The sequence below is a fragment of the Solanum pennellii genome, chromosome 1 (genome assembly GCF_001406875.1).
Source record: "Solanum pennellii chromosome 1, SPENNV200".
Taxonomy (NCBI): Eukaryota; Viridiplantae; Streptophyta; class Magnoliopsida; order Solanales; family Solanaceae; genus Solanum; species Solanum pennellii.
Window position 1 is genome coordinate 105,375,762 of NC_028637.1, and position 16,992 is coordinate 105,392,753.

Sequence of the window (16,992 nt, forward strand, 5' to 3'; positions counted from 1 at the left end):
TGATGTAAAGTCATGAGTCCATCATGTAGCTTGTTCCTTATGAAGTGACAATCTACTTCGATATGTTTGGTTCGCTCGTGGAATACTGGATTCCTGGCAATATGAAGAGCTGACTGGCTGTCACAAAACACTGCATAAGGTGTGGAAGTTGGCACTGCAAGTTCTTCAAAAAGTCTATTCAACCACACCAATTCACCAACAACCTTTCTCAAAGCTCTGTATTCTGCTTCAGCTGAAGATAATGACACGACTTCTTGTTTCTTGGATTTCCAGCTAATTGGAGTGTTCCCCAGCAACACAATATACCCTGAAACTGATTTTCTAGAATCTGGACATGCTGCCCAGTCGGAGTCACAAAAGGCTCTTACTGTGCAGTCATGACTATTGGACATAAAAATCCCAAGTGTGGGATCCTTTTTTATGTATCTGATCAAGTGGAATGCTGCATGTAAATGAGGTTCTCTAGGGTCTTGTAGGAACTGACTTAGATGTTGTACAGCATAGCATATATCCAACCTTGTGTTAGTGAGAAAGTTTAATTTCCCCACCAATTTTCTATAGAATGTAGGATCTGATAGAACAAGTCCTTCTTTAGCCTTTAACTTCACTGTTGGATCAAGAGGAGAAGAAGAACTTGGGCAATGCAAGCAATCAAACTCTTTCAAAAGATCTAATGCAAATTTCCTCTGTGAAATTAGAACTCCATCCTGTTTGTATAAAACCTCAAGACCTAAAAAATAATGCAACCTTCCTAAATCTTTGATTTTGAATTGATCATGCAGGAATCTCTTCAGTGAATCTATTTCTGCAGAATTTGTGCATGTGAGGATAACATCATCCATATATACTGCTACAAATACAACTGAATTGTTGGACTTCTTGTAGAATAAGGAGTAGTCATTGACTGAATGACTGTAACCCCTAGAATATAAAGCAGCAGCCAATTTTTCATACCACTGTCTGCTTGCCTGTTTAAGGCCATAAAGAGATTTATTTAGCTTGCAAACAAGACCTGGTGTATCAATCATCAAACCAGGAGGTACTTCCATGTAGACCTCCTCATGTAAGTCTCGATGAAGGAAGGCATTGTTGACATCTAGTTGAGAGATATCCCAACCTCTTTTTACTGCAATGGCAATCAAGGATCTCACTGTTGTCATCTTCACTACTGGTGAGAAAGTTTCCACATAATCAATTCCTTCCTTTTGAGTGTAACCTTTGACAACTAATCGTGCTTTGAATCTCTCAATGCTTCCATCTGCCTTATGTTTTACCTTGTACACCCACTTGCAGCCTATAGGTTTCCTACCCACAGGCAGTGGTGATAAATCCCAAGTATGATTTGCATGTAATGCCTCAAACTCTTGAGTCATGGCTGCTTGCCAAGCAGGATTAATAGCTGTTTCTTCATAGGTTAGTGGTTCACTATCATGGCATACATTTTGTAACAAAATTTGACTATCAGGATAAAGAGCATCAGAGGTGATATGATGTTTGTTGGTAAACAAGGCATGTAAAGACAGTGAAGGAATGTGTGGTTTAGGTATATTGGTTAGGCAGTGATAATCATTTAGATATGTAGGTGCTTTATGAGTTCTGCTTGATTTTCTAGTAGGTATGTTAGATTGAATTCTGGGATCATCAACAACAGATTGTGGGGTGGTATGAAGTGGTAATCTAGTCTCTGTAACACTTACACCTTCATTATCATTAGAATAAGGCACATATACATTTGTGTCATCATAACCAATATCATGATGAAGAAAACCAGAAGGAACATGTGATGGTTTACAAGTGGAATCAAAAAACACACCCTTTGGTGAAGATACAAATGGAAAGATAGTTTCATAAAATACCACATCTCTAGAAACACAGATTTTCTCAGTGGCCAGGCTTAGCACTTTGTAACCTTTTGTACCAAATGGATATCCTACAAAGATGTGAGGTGTTGTTCTAGGTTCAAATTTATCCCTATGAACTGTTGGTGTTGTGGGATAGCAAAGGCATCCAAAGCTTTTCAATGATGAATATTGAGGTTTTCTTTTGTAAAGTATTTCGAAAGGACATTTCCCATGTAATTGGTTAGAAGGCAATCTGTTTATTATATGAGTGGCTGTTAGGATACATTCTCCCCAGTATTTATGAGGTAAATGAGATTGAAACATCAAGGCTCTAGCTGTCTCTAAAAGATATTTGTGTTTCCTTTCGACTATACCATTTTGTTGTGGTGTATAAGGACAAGATCTTTGGTGAAGGATCCCTTTGGACTGAAAATATAAAGTGGTCTCATTATTTATAAACTCTGAACCATTGTCTGATCTGATGGTTTTTAAAGACGTATTAAATTGGTTTTCAATCATAGAAATGAAGGCTTGGATTACTTGAAAGACATTACTTTTACTGCTCAAAAGATGTGTCCATGTGGATCTACTATAATCATCCACCATGGTAAGAAAATACTTGGGATTGTTATGTGTGGTAGTGTGATAAGGTCCCCAAAGATCTACATGAAGAATCTCAAATAGCTTGGTGGATTGTGTTGTGCTTTTAGGAAAAGGTAATCTGGTTTGCCTGGCCATAGGACAAACTGGACAAAAAAATGGTTGTTTGGATTTAAAGGTTATAGGTATTGAACTTATAGATCTCATCTTTGAAAAAGGTACATGCCCAAGCCTGTTATGCCACAGTAAATCTTCATCCTTGGGAAGCAAGACTGAATTTGATACAATCTGTTTATTATCATTGCTTGAAAAAGAGTCAGTTACAGAAGAATGTAAGATACATGAATGAGAAGCAAATGTAGAAGCTTCTGTTACAGAATTGGAAAAAAAAGGACAAGAGATATTAGCATTTTTAGCCCTGCTATGCATCAGACACTTCGAGCACAAGAAATACAAACCATCTCTGCACTTACCAATCTCCTGAGGCCTCTTCATTGAAGGGGCCTGCAATAGACAAGCAGTGTCATTGAATATTACAATACCTTTCAAAGGACCAGTAAGTGAATGTATGGAAATTAGATTGAATTTGAAAGAAGGCACATACAACACTTTGTATAGAGTGATTCTAGGTGTAAGTGTTACATCTCCTAGTTTAGTCACTTTTACTTTGTACCCATTTGGTAGGCTTATCAAGATGGGATAAGGCAAAGATCTAATGTTTGTTAGGTAGGATTTGTGGAAAGTCATATGGTTCGATGCCCCTGAATCTAAGATCCATAAGTCAGACTTTGATTCAAAATGTTTACATGAAGATTTACCATAATCAATAGAAGAAGTACAAACTATGTTACCTGCAAAGTTTACAGAGCCATTCCCCATATCAGGATTATCTTCAATTGCTCCAGCATTGTTTTCCTGGAAATGATGTAGCATTCTCATAACATTGTGATATTGTTCCTTTGACAAAGTCACATTATCATCTGCACCCTTCTTCATTTGATCACTCCTTTCATTACTCATTGAATCGGCAGATATGCCATGAACATTTGCTGCAACTCGCTTATAGTTGAAATTAGGATTAAAGTTGTACACCTGTGTGTTCCTATTAAAATTTGGATTCTTGGTAGGCTGAGATGTTGGATTCTGCTTGTTGTGCTCATTTTGAGTATTTTGGGGGTATCCATGTAGCTTATAACAAGTCTTTATTGTGTGTCTTGCTCTCTTGCAGAAATCACAGAACAGCTGGGATTTATCCACATAATTCCCTGCATGTTGGCGTCCAGTGCTACTTGTCGATCCACGATTAAAGGTTTTAGATCCAGCATTAAGAGACACAGAGTCCATATTCATCACATTATGTGGTTTAAATTCTCTTTGTTTCTCTTCTTGAATTAGGATCGAAAAAGCTTGAGCCATTGAAGGTAATGGATTCAACATAAGAATGCTTCCTCTTACAGCAGTATATACTTCATTTAAGCCCATGAGAAACTGTATTAGACGTCGATCCTGCTCAGCTTTGTATACATTTTCTTTTGCCCCACACGAACAAGCACAGACACAGTGATTTTTGTTGCAAAGATTGTTAAGTTCTTCCCATAACCTTTTCATTTTTGTATAATATGCAGTAATATCAAGAGTACCTTGAGTCAGATCATTGATATCCTTTTGAATTTGATACAGTTTTGCCCCGTTCGTCTGATCATATCGATCTTCAAGTTCCTTCCAAAGTTCCATCGAGTTATTGACATATTCTACACTATCAGAAATTTCCTTGGACAGAGAGTTGAGAATCCACGATGTAACCATGTCATCGCAACGTTCCCAGTGCCGATATGAGCTGAATTGACTCCAGGTTTCTTACAATCGCCATTAACGAAGCCTAGCTTGTTCTTCGCTGATAAAGCACGGAGTACACTTCGTCGCCATGAACCATATCCTCCTCCATTAAAAGGGATTGGAACGAGTGCCGCGCCAGGATTATCCGAAGGATGTAAGTACAGCGGATTGTTTGAATCAATCAAGCTGGGTGTACTTACAGTAGTTGATACCGATTCTTCAATTGCCATGATAAACGAAAACAAAACCACGAATCCAGAGAATCCACGAATCCAGAGAATCCAGAAAATCCCAATTACTCAAATCAGAGTAAGAAGAAGAAGAAAAACAGAGTAAGAAGAAGAAGAAAACAGAGACGAAGAAGAAGCAATGTCGATTCTTAACCAAGCTCTGATACCATGTCAAAACTACACTTCCACCATTGATACAAACTCCATTGGAGTATAATATGAACATATGCTTTGAGTATGAAAACTTAACTTCTCATTATTGAAGATGAAAGCCTTTATATACAAGACTAAACTAATGCAGAAAAACAGAAAACTAACTAACACTTCCACTAGTTGGTTATGTAACTAACTAACAAATTATACAATCAATTTAACTAACTAAGCTGACTCAGCAGCAGTTTGTTATAATTTGAAATTTATCTTAACAATAATCATGAATTTAACCATTTAATACAATAAATTTAAATAATAACAAAATACAATTCTTTATTCAAATTAACAATACAAATAAGTAACAACCATCTAAACAAGCTTATAGTCTTCCGTATGGCTTAATTTATTCACTATTAGGACAGACTTTTTGGGTAATTTTTAATCTCACTTTTCAAAACGTATTAAAAAAATACTACTTATTATTAAGTCAAATTTTTGATGTTTGAATTCATGCAAGTACTTTGATCTTAGTTCTTTGTACTGCAAAATTCAAAATAATTAGTAAACTATAATTTGTATCGTACGACCTAAATCTTAAATCTTACAACACGTGCTAATATGTGACTGTTATATTTCACTTAATCAGCCAAGAGATGTCTAATTTATGGGTCCTCAGGTTTGGTAGCGATCACGATTAGTCTTGAGTGTTTTAGCGACCCTTTTGATTATAAGAATTTTATTTTATATTTTTTTAATAGGTTTTTATTTTATTTAAAAATTAATATTTAATTATGATCCTTATTATATTTTAAAGTTGAAGAACTTTTGAAGTTTTATTTATGTATATTTAAACATAACTCAGAATTTTTAAATTGCGCAGATTAGAATAGGTCAAGACCCAATTCAATCCAAATTTATTTGGGTCAAAACAGATTAATAACGGGTCATAACTCAATTCGCTAATTTTTACTAAGTTTCAACAATTTTATTTGTTATTTTATAAGTTTTATGTACCCTAATAAAAAATTTATTTTCTTTATTATAATTATATATAATATATAAATAAACAAAAAATTAAAAATACTTTTACTAGATTTGTTAAAAATCATTTTAAGTTACATATCAACCTAATTTTTAATGAATTGCAAGCTAAATTTTTGAGTTTCATTTTATCATCCGTAAATAAAAAATCTTTAAAATATCATTTTGATAACATAAAAGAACACCATTTTATAATAGTCGATACAAAAGAATGAAACAAATATAGTACATTTACAAATTCTTCATCAGTAACAGTTTTTTAACGCAATCAAAGTTTCCTATGACGGAGATTATCAACAGAAACCGTCCCTTGCAAATTGTTTGAACCAAATTTCAATCTGGAAGCATTCTGGTTGGAAACAGGGGAAAGCAGAGAAGTTGCTCTATTATTGAAGCTTCTAGGCTGAGGCAGATCCAAGAAATCAACAGTGGTGACCGGAGGCTGAAACTCCGATCGAGTTCTCCGGTGAGATGAGCCGTCGATGGAATCAGCTCCGACGAGCAAGTGGTAGCTCCGGTTAGAGGTGTCGGAAAGGGACCGGAAACTGTTGTGATGAGGCCTCTGTTTCTTCATAGCGTGAAGGAGAAATGGGATTAAACCTTCCATTAGTTTTCTTTTTTCTTCTTAGTGGGTGTTTTTGAGTTTTGATGTTAGAAATGGAGATGGCTGACCATTATTTATAATGGAGATTAAACAAAGTTTTCAGGAAGAAGTTTCATGGGATATGGATGATGAGAATAGTCAACAAGGTTGAATATTTGCAAAATTGTCAAACCAGTGTAACAAATTCAATCACCTATATCCAAAATGAAATGATTTTTTTTTTTAATTAGTGCACTAAATATGTTTTTATCATTTTGAAAGTTGTTGTAATTATCTGAAATAATTTTTATATTTGGCACAAGTAAGCGGAGTTAGGTAGAGTTTGATGTGGTTCATCTTTAAAGTGACTTTGATTAAAAAAAAATTATATTATTTGTAAATAATTAAATCTATTTTAGATTTTTTGTCTTTTATTTTAATATATTTTAACTTAAATTCTGATTCTATCATATGATTTATGTAGCCTTTTTTCTTCATATTTTATTCGTGGAATCAAATTGAAAATCTAATTTAGTTAGTTATAAGATTATTGTTTTATCTTTTTTAGTTATAAGATTACCTAGCCACTTTTGGGCGTACAATTAAATATCTTAATCACAAATACGAAGGATAAAATTATTTAACGAAATTTGATTCTTAGTCTATCATAATTTACCACTCACCTTATTGGGTAATTTTTGTCTTTCTTTTACTAAAAATGTGTAGGAATTACTTTAATTAGTTGAAATTCTGATGTTTGAATTAACGCAAGTAGTTTGATGATTAGTTGTTTGCACCGCAAGATTATGTCATTCTTTTCAACATAAAGGCTAATTCTAACACGTTAAATTAATCTTTAACAAAAAAAGTTAGCAGACAATATTATTAGTTAAATAGGGATAAGTCTTGACCATTATATAAGACTGGAGAATAAAGAAAAATCATTAAGAAACTGTGGGCAATTGAAATAGTATATCGTTATCAATAATAACGCGTTAGAAACAGTTGGAATCCACTATCTTTTAAGTCTTGACCTTGCTTTTTCAATCAATGTGCTCAATTAACTATTTTAAATCAAATACAAGTTGAACACAAACACACCTTCACTGGATAATTTTGTTTGCCACATTTGCTAACATCTGTCTCTTTCCTTTATCCCTTTTAAACAACACCTCGTTATAGTTCCAAAACTAGAGGGGTGGGTGGATCTGAGAGGATCAAAATGAACTAAGTTAATACATGACATGTTATTAACCTCCTCAAATATTGTTTAGGTTGAATGCACTGGGTTTGAAAAAGATTAAGGTATAATATATAAACGTGGCCTTTAACTTGGTTGTATTTTACGTTTATATTCTTCAACTTTTGATATGCACAAGTAGACACTTAAACTTGTATAAAATTAAACAAGTAAACACAACGTAGGATACTAAGTAAGGATAAAAAATGATATGTAGGACACGTGCGTCTATTTACCAACTTTATAGAAATTTAAGTGTCTTATGCAAACCCATAGTTGAAAGGCATACAACCAAGTTAAAGAGTATATTTATATATTATGCCAAAATTAAATAATAGGTCAAAATTCAATTTCAATATGCTCAATTTTGGATATAATATATTTTCTCTCTCTTAATTATGATTATATATAACATATTTATAGAAAAAAAAATATTTTAACAAAATGTCACGAGTCAATTTAAGCTATATATCAATTCGAACTGCATAAGCTTAATTGGGATCGAAATCGACCGAACTAATAAAGGAAGGGTCATGAACCAGACCAAACTTGAACGAGTTGAAAGAATCATTCGCTAATTTTGTTTCCATTTGATCAAGTTAATATTCATTTACTAGACATGTATTAAATGTTTAACCGATGTTTGTGTAATTAACTCGTGTCAAATTTAACAGGTTAGGTGAGAATAGTTAAGGGCAAAATCATAATAAGTTGAATGCAAATTGACAATTAAAAAAGTAAATCTTACATCACATGGTATGTAAGTTTGTTGTATTTCACCTACCAACCCAAGGCAAATCATATGGAGGCAAGTCCATTGTATTTTCTCAAAAAAAAAAACCTTATGATTTAATTATGAAAATTTTAAATTCATTTTTAGTTGTATTAGTTTATTTTTAAATATAAAATTGTATTACATCCAAACATGAGCACTATTTCAACTCAATATTCTTTCACAAAAAAATATAATTATACACCACTTTATCTACAATCCTAGCTTCATAATTTTTCAAAAAATATCTCGAATCTATGGCCATACATCTACTAACAATATACGTTTTTTCAATAGTATGTGTACATAAATATTCTAGCATGTTTAAAAATACATACAAATTGATGAACGTAAAGAATTCCATTAAGGGATAAGATACATCTCTTTTCTTTGGAATTACTTTTGAAGTGTATATCAAATCTAAAATCTAATTTGACATGATATTAGAGTCCTATTCATTTGAGGTGGACCCCACCAAAACCGATTGAAGAATGGAAAGGATTTTGTATAGATAAGAGATGGGTTAGGCTTAAAATATAGTAATTTGAGATCATATTTAATATAATAAAAATAAATTTTATATGTTTTAAGAATTAAGTAGGTACACTTGTTTGACAATTTAGCAATTGGCATCCATACTCTGTAATTTCGTCTCTTTCTCCACTATAAATATTGGTCAGCCATCTCCATTTGTAACATCAAAACTTAAAACTCAAAAAACATTCAATCACACACTATACTAATGGAAGGTTTAATCCCATTTCTCCTTCACGCTATGAAGAAACACAAGCCACATCAAAACACTTTTCGCTGCCTCTCTGACACCTCTAACCGGAGCTACCACTTGCTCGTCGGAGCTGATTCCATCGACGGCTCATCTCACCGGAGAACTCGATCGGAGTTTCAGCCTCCGGTCACCACTGTTGATTTCCTGGATCTGCCACAGAATAGAACCTTCAATAACAGAGCATCTTCTCTGTTTTCCAACCAGAATGATGCCGCTAATTTACAACGGACTACTAACGCTGTTGATAATCTCCGTCACAGGAAATGATGATTGCGTTGAAAAAAATGATGATATTATGTACTACGTGTGTTCAATTTTTAAAATTTTCAAGTGTAAATGTGCAATATTTGTTTGATTTTTTTTTTCTTTCTATTCTCGTCTTGTTCAAACAATTGTGATATGGTTGTTATAGAATAAAGACTATATCAAGTTGATATAGTATTATTCAACTTCGACTTAATATACAAATTTATCTCATTTCCTATTTATAGTGTTAAGTTGACTACTTGATGAGTTACTTGCAAAATGTTTGCCAAATTGCAAGTCTAAACAAGGTAAAACATGACTTTTTTTAGCCATTTATAAATTGTTTGCTTGATTTTAAGCTTATATAGAAATAGTTGCTTTAAGGTCCAAGGGTTGAACAAGTGCTTGGAGAAATCTAAAGTTACTGTGTTATACAATTTACAAATTTTAATTTTCAATTCTTAATGGGTTGATTAACTTTTTAGTCATTGCTTTAATTAATCTTTTTATACTATAACTCAATAGTATAATATATGAAAACCAAAGAGAATTTTAAACTTTGCATTCTGACAATGACTAATATTAAATAGGAACATGTGAAACATTTTTACTCTTTCATCGAATACAATGGATTAATATCATGGGACCCCAATGTTTTTCGTCAAAAGGAAACAAAAGATTGGACAATTTATAACATTCCACTAATTATTTCTCAACGTCAGACGTCTTTTCATGACAAAATCTTCAGCAAGTGACAAAAACTAATAATAATCATACAATGTCTATAAGCAGACAATTAGTTTAATTATTGCATTGGCGGATCATTTTGTCAACAAAATACAACCTAGCTAGTGGTCGTAGATATGTATATATATTAATTACTCAAAAATATTGCACTTTTTTCAACGTATGTACGGACATCAAGATATTGAATTATGCTACTAAATATTACTGTTAAAGGATGATCAAAGTCTCATCTCGATGGTTAATGAGATGGGTGGACTGAGCGTGAGGTGGGGTGTTAAAAGAATGACAAAAGTCCACATTAATAGTTGATGAGATGGATGGACTACTTATAAGACTTGGACAATCCTTCTCCCTTTGAGCTAGCTTTTAGGATGTGAGTTAGGCCTAAGACCTAATTTCACAATTACTTTATGAACTTAAATTATGGTCAAGTTCCGCAACTACACCTCCAAACTTGGGGATAATACTGCTCATTATTTTGTTCATCATAATCTTCTTCAATTAATAATACTTGAGTGGGCATACATTGATAGCATTTTGAGTGACATGTCATTGGATAAGGGTTTATATGATCGGGTTGGTTTGAATTTTTCAAATATCAAATTAAATTATTTATGTCGGATTTTTAAAATTATAAATTAAACTAAATCAATAAAACTCGGATTTTTCAACTTCGGGTATTTTTGGTTTTTTTTCAATTTTTTAGATTTTTTTGATAAAATATTCATACAAACATATAATTTATTAGTACTTCAAATATTTCTTTAGTTCTACTAAAATGCAACTATTCAAGTTATTTCTCAAGAAAATAACAAAAAATATGATATGATTAATGACATTAAAATATCCAACAAGAAAATAATAAAAAAATCGCGTAAAACAAATATTGCAAATTAATAAGTCATAATGAAATTGATCATAATTTAAAGTACTAAATCATGCTAAAATAAGTTTAGGAAGTATTAGTTACATGACTAAATATTAAAAGAAGGTAAAATTAAATCATATATTTCAATTGTCTAAATCTATGTAAAACTAACAAACAAATAGTCAATATGTCATTCTTAGTATTGAATTGATTTTCTTTTTGCATCAGTATTAATTTGATTTTTATTTAAACTTTATTATAATTACCAACATGTATGGACTATAATCTTTATTAGATCATTAAGAATTCTAACTTCCAAACATGAAACAAATATATTAAAAGTTAAAAACTATGAAAAAGTATAAGAGATATTTAAAAACTATACCAAAGTATTTTTACGTATAAAATAAAATTTTAAAATTATATATATAATGTCGGGTTGGTTCGATCTCGGGTTGGTTTTTTTTAGTTGAAACCAAATCAACTCAAATATAATCGAATTTTTTCTTCTAACACCAAATCAAATCAAACCAAACCACTAGTCGAAATTTTTTTCCAATTTAACTCAATTTGCGATTTGTTTCAATTTTCGATTCAATTTTATAAACCTATATAATTGGAATTGATCCATCAACTCTAATCACCTCTTCATCTCTTGTCCTCTTGTGCAAAACCTAATTAGCATCCAAGATCCATCATTTTGTCAACAAGCAAATCTATGATTTAGAGTTAGTCGATTTAGAATAAGTAATATTTAATTATTTTTATCTATGTATATATAGTTCAAGCAAAAAAATAACGAGTTTAATCAAAATCATTCACTTTTGACTCGCTTAATAAGAAAAAGAAGTAGAAGAGGAAGACGTCGAGAAAACTTCAACTTACTGATGGCAATGCAGTAGGAAATGCAGATATTTTACGAGAATGAAGCATTAATTGAAAAAGCATAAAACCAACATAAAGTACTGCCAAATTTTGAGATTTAAAAACTTCTAAAATTTAACAGTGCATTCAGAGTTACAGTTTCTTGAAATAAAATTTATATATTTAAAAATATGTAAAAAATAAATAACAAATTACAATAATTTAAAATATTTAAAAATATATAAAGAAATTTTAATTAATTCTTTTAAAGGATAGAATAACGATATTTTAACTTGGCCAAATAAATTAGAATAAAGGGAGTAAATCCTTTAATTTAGATTAATGGCTCTGTGTAGAGTACTCCTATTTTGGCAAAGAAGCTTTAAGATAGTGATGTTAGCATAAGATTTTCTTTTTTGCATAGTCATCCACAAGATTTTCATTTATCGTGTATTATGGAGTATTACCTTATAATAAAATTGTTTTCTCGTTTGTGTATTTAATATTTTGTATCACCGCAAAGATTTACATACTTGAGTAGTATAAAGTGTTATGTTAACATCAAGCTGGAATAGCTCAGTTGGTTAGAGCGTGTGGCTGTTAACCACAAGGTCGGAGGTTCAACCCCTCCTTCTAGCGTATTCTCTCTTTTTTTTAAAAAAAAAAAATTAATTTTTGAAAACTTCAATTATTAGTTATTACCATTTGCCATCCACTCATGAGTTAATTTGTCTAGGCAAATTACAGAAATAAGATATTTTTAAGGTAAAATTATAATCTATCTTTTAAAAGTTAATAATTACAAAAATTTCTCAAGACAAATTTCAATAATATAAGCGCTGATACATTAATCTGATGCGCGAGATACATTACATCTTATGCACGATACACTTATTTGATGTGCCAGTACACTAATCTGATGCGCGAGGTACATTTTATGCATGATACACTAATCTGATGCACGAGATACACTAATCTGATGAGCGAGATACACTAATGTGATGCACGAGATACATTAATTTGATGCACGAGATACATTAATGTGATGCGCGAAAATGAGAGATTTTGAAAATTTGTAAAACTTATAGGAGATAATGGTAATAAGTAAACTAAAAGGTGAGATTTTCGTAATTAATCCAATTTATTATGGGTTTTATTTAGTTTAGTGGGTCGGATTTTGATTCGGGTTAAAAAAGAATTGGATAATTTTTAATTAAGATTGAGTAATTTCAATTGATTTAGAGGTTTCGGTCAAAAAAAGGATATATTTATTAAGTTTATTGACGATAAGGATAAAATCAACCAATAAAAAATTATTAAGGGATAATTTTGACTCTTTTCTCTATATAATAAAGAATTTTTTTTTTCATACACTATCCTTTACTCAGTACCCCAAATCCCCCATTTTTATTTAATAAGATTTTTAAAAAATATTCTTATTCCACACAACTGCCTACCCCGACTTTCCCCCGCTCCTTGTGCTAAAAAAAAAAACTAAAATTACTTTTGAAATAGAATATGTTTTCTTGCCCCAGAAATTTTATTGGGCGTACGTAGGTAGTGAGGTGATAAAAATTATTTGTTTAAAAAAGAAAAAAGTTCTTATCTTCTTTAATCGTAAAGTTATTTGCATTTAGAGTGTGTTTGGTACGAAGGAAAACATTTTCTGAAAAATATTTTCCAATTTTCTCATGTTTGGTTGGGACAAAAGTTTTGGAAAATGTTTTTCAAATCAACTCATTTTCCTCAAAATTAAGGAAAATGACTTCCCTTCAAAAATTAAGGAAAACATTTTCCACAACTCTCCTTCAATTTCAAATTACATTTTTTTTGGGGGAAAAACATCAATTTTTTTAAAAAATATTTTCAATTTCAAAATTTTTATTTTTTCACTTGATCCTTGACCTTCCACCCACCGGCCCCATCCCCGCCCCCTCTCCAAAAAATTAATTTTGCTTTTTAAAAATATTTTCAACCTTAAATTTTTATTTTTAAACTTCAACGCCCCCCCCCCACCCCAGCCCCCCAAAAAATAATTTTGTTCTTTTAAAATATTATCAACTTCAAATTTTTTGTTTGAGTAAATGACATGATGTATAAGAAAAATGTTTTTAAATTACTTAAAATTAGTTTTTTTTTTTAAACTATCAATAATTGAGGTTCTAAAATAATAACTCACACCAAATCTAAGTTTGTTTTCAATACTTATTGTTTTTTTTTTATAAAAAAACTACTTTTTCCAATTTCATTTCCATTCAAGGAAAAAATTCCTCTATAACCATTTTAACCACCTCTCAAAATCACCCGGTCCTTGCGTTTATTTCAGCAAAGAATCCTATAATTTTGGGATAATATCTTTTGACAAACAACAAACTTAAATTTGACTTGAAAATTTCACTTTCTTGAGGTATTTATTTTCCTCTCTTTCATCCACATGATCTTAGAAAAAACACCCTCTTAATTTGCATCTTATAATTTCAATTATTCTTTTTGTAATTTATCATGGCTAGTTTGAAATCAGGGGTTCTTGTAAAGTTACTTGAAGAAATGAAAATGGTTGAAAATACGATAGTCGAAGATCGAAAACCAATCTTGTTACAAATCAGAAGCATAATTCCTGTTCTTGAAGAAGGTAATCTCTTGCTGCCTAACAGAGGATTTTACCTCAAGATTTCAGATGTATCACACGCAATTTATGTCACATTGCCCCAAAACCAAAATGAGTTGATTTTAGGCAACAAATTAAAACTAGGACAATTCATTTATGTACAAAAATTAGAGGATGCAGAACCATTTCCATTGCTCAAAGATTTTACGCCTCTCCCTGGTAGACGTCTGTGTGATGGAACCCCTGAAGAAATTGGTAAGGTTCCAAAATTGGAAAAGAATATTCTTGATGGATCAAATTCTGATTTTATCGTCGAAAAGGGTGTTATTTCTGAAGAAAATATTATGGATATATCGTCTTGTTTAAGAAGGTTGTCTTTAGAGTCATCTGATGTAGATGAAGTGAGGAAAAAAAGTAGTAATACTAATGTTCTTGACGGAAGTAGTAATACTAAAGGGAAGTTTAGGTCCTTGAGTGCTTCGAGAACTCGTCCAGGAGTTAAAAGATCAGGTGATGTTGATAGTATGAGGTTAGATGGTAGGTGTAGGAGAATGTCTATTGACAATGATAGCGATACAGATAGCACGATATCTTCAGTTTCATCATCTACATGGACTTCTAAGAGGAAAAGTTGGAATGAGTTAAAAAGTTTGGGAGCTGAGGAGATTTTTGATTCTTCAGTTGTCAAACACAATATCAGACCACCACGTTGTCGTAGTGCAACTGTGAGTTCCCTCAAATTTTCTAGTTTTCTCAGTGTTTCATCTTTCTTGTTTGATATACTCGTGGTAGAAATTTGTTAAACGGTCTCAAATATACACTTCAACTTTACCAAATGTTCAATCTTTATCTGTTATGTCAACAGGTTTCACCTGTTCGTTCTACCAAATATGATAGCTCAGATGACAATTCAAGTTCACTATCAAGAAGAAAGGTTGTTAATGTTGCGAAGAAAACAGTCAAGGCTTCAGCTAAGAGCAAGAATTCTGTGTCAAAGATCAACTGTGAACAAACCATCCGTCCAATTAAAGGATTAGTATTTGACAGACAAGGGGCAGAAAATGGAATTTCATGGGATTCACTCTCCTCGAGTTTGGTGGAGCTTGGGAAGGTACTGAGTTCAAGTGTAGTTAATTGGCATAACTTGAATGACATTATAGAGAAATTCATAATAATAATAACTATGTCCGCGATTTTCTTTTGCACTTCAGGAAGTTGTAAAGAAAAGAGACATTGCTTTGTTTGCAGCTGCTGAGGCTTTGCAAGAAGCTTGTGTAGCTGAGAGGTTGCTCAATGCCTTAAGGTGATTACTTTTTCCTCCTTTTTGCTAAATGAATCTTATAATTATCGACAACTTTCCTCTTTACATTGAATCTCCTTAATAGTCGTAATGACCATACAACAAAGTTTGTTAACTCGCAATGTGCCAAGATAAATGAACTCAAACTGGAGTTAAAAACTTTCATGTATACTATCGCCTTGTTTGAAAATCTGTTCACAATACTATAAGGACTATCTTGGTAGTGGTTATCCGATTTATGTGCATTTCGTTTGTTACTTTCTCTTTTTCTTCTCTGTTATACGGTTCGATTGCCTTGTGAATCCTAAAACATAGAAAGTTGAACAGAACATTTTGTTTTTTCCAGCAAATTCTCCGAGTTTCATTTACCTGAAGAAGATGATCTACAGCCTTGTATTGATACGTTTTTGGATCTTCAAGATGATATGGCTCAAACAAGACTAATAATGAAGTGTCTAACAAATATAAGTCCATCGAGAACAGAAGAAACTGATTCAAGTAGCAGCAGTGCAGATACTGAAGCATCGGCAATCACAGTGCAAAGAAAGAAAAATGCGACTACATGGATAAAATCAGCTGTGGCATTAGATCTTTCACTATCATCCGCTGCTCTCAATCCAATTCCTAACAGTAGGAACATCACCAATACATTGAAAAAGTCGATTACATCGAGTGACAGTACCAAACAAAAAGGCACAATCATTGTTAAAACTGATCATAATAAGAACACTGATGACATTTCTCCTGTATTGACATCTAACAATGACACGCAACCTGAATGGACGAGGGGTAGCACTATCGATGCAGCTACTCACCTAGCTTCTTCGTTGTTGGACGAGTGTAGAAAAAGGTTTTTGGGATACATAGAGAAATATATCAATGAACTCGAAAGGAAAATGTCTTTGATGGTATCAGATAATCAGGTAGCAGCAATGATGTATAAAATCAAGAGAGTAAATGACTGGTTAGATTTGATCATCAACAAACAAGGTTCAAATTTGGATGAGTCAGAAATTGAAACATGTCATAGAGTGAGGAACAAAATATATGGGATCCTACTTAAGCATGTAGAGAGGACTGCAATGGCTTTTGAAAGTAGCAAGGTGCTCCGTTACATCGTCGATAACTAAAATTTTAAATATCAGCTCATATTAATATTCAAACAGAATCCCCTCTCTGTGCACGGAAATTGTTTTGTTTTGTATATATCAATGTCGAATTCTGTTTATATGAGGGAAGATTTTACTGTAGCGAAAAATTGATTTAATTTTTTTAA

General features: G+C 32.1%; 2 protein-coding genes and 1 non-coding gene across 3 annotated transcripts; 2 read left to right on the forward strand and 1 right to left on the reverse strand.

The window, feature by feature from the left end:
• Positions 1–5,843: 5,843 nt before the first annotated feature.
• Positions 5,844–6,628, reverse strand: LOC107029134. The gene has a single exon (XM_015230464.2). It carries the CDS (start codon positions 6,306–6,308, stop codon positions 5,970–5,972), a length of 339 nt encoding a protein of 112 aa, XP_015085950.1. The 5' UTR covers positions 6,309–6,628; the 3' UTR covers positions 5,844–5,969.
• A 5,745-nt stretch (positions 6,629–12,373) lies between these two features.
• Positions 12,374–12,447, forward strand: TRNAN-GUU. Its single transcript has one exon. It is a non-coding gene; the product is annotated as a tRNA-Asn (tRNA).
• A 1,743-nt stretch (positions 12,448–14,190) lies between these two features.
• LOC107030428 lies at positions 14,191–16,966 on the forward strand. The gene is made up of 4 exons (XM_015231711.2): positions 14,191–15,141; positions 15,282–15,527; positions 15,628–15,719; positions 16,063–16,966. Exons 1-4 carry the CDS (start codon positions 14,311–14,313, stop codon positions 16,844–16,846), a joined length of 1,953 nt encoding a protein of 650 aa, XP_015087197.1. The 5' UTR covers positions 14,191–14,310; the 3' UTR covers positions 16,847–16,966.
• Positions 16,967–16,992: the final 26 nt, after the last annotated feature.

Coding starts and splice junctions, on each gene's coding strand:
- LOC107029134 (XM_015230464.2), bottom strand. CDS start 6,308: ATGGAAGGTTTAATCCCATTTCTCCTTCACGCTATGAAGAAACAGAGG.
- LOC107030428 (XM_015231711.2), top strand. CDS start 14,311: ATGGCTAGTTTGAAATCAGGGGTTCTTGTAAAGTTACTTGAAGAAATG. Junction 15,528..15,627: donor GTTTGGTGGAGCTTGGGAAG/GTACTGAGTTCA, acceptor TTTGCACTTCAG/GAAGTTGTAAAGAAAAGAGA. Junction 15,720..16,062: donor AGGTTGCTCAATGCCTTAAG/GTGATTACTTTT, acceptor TGTTTTTTCCAG/CAAATTCTCCGAGTTTCATT.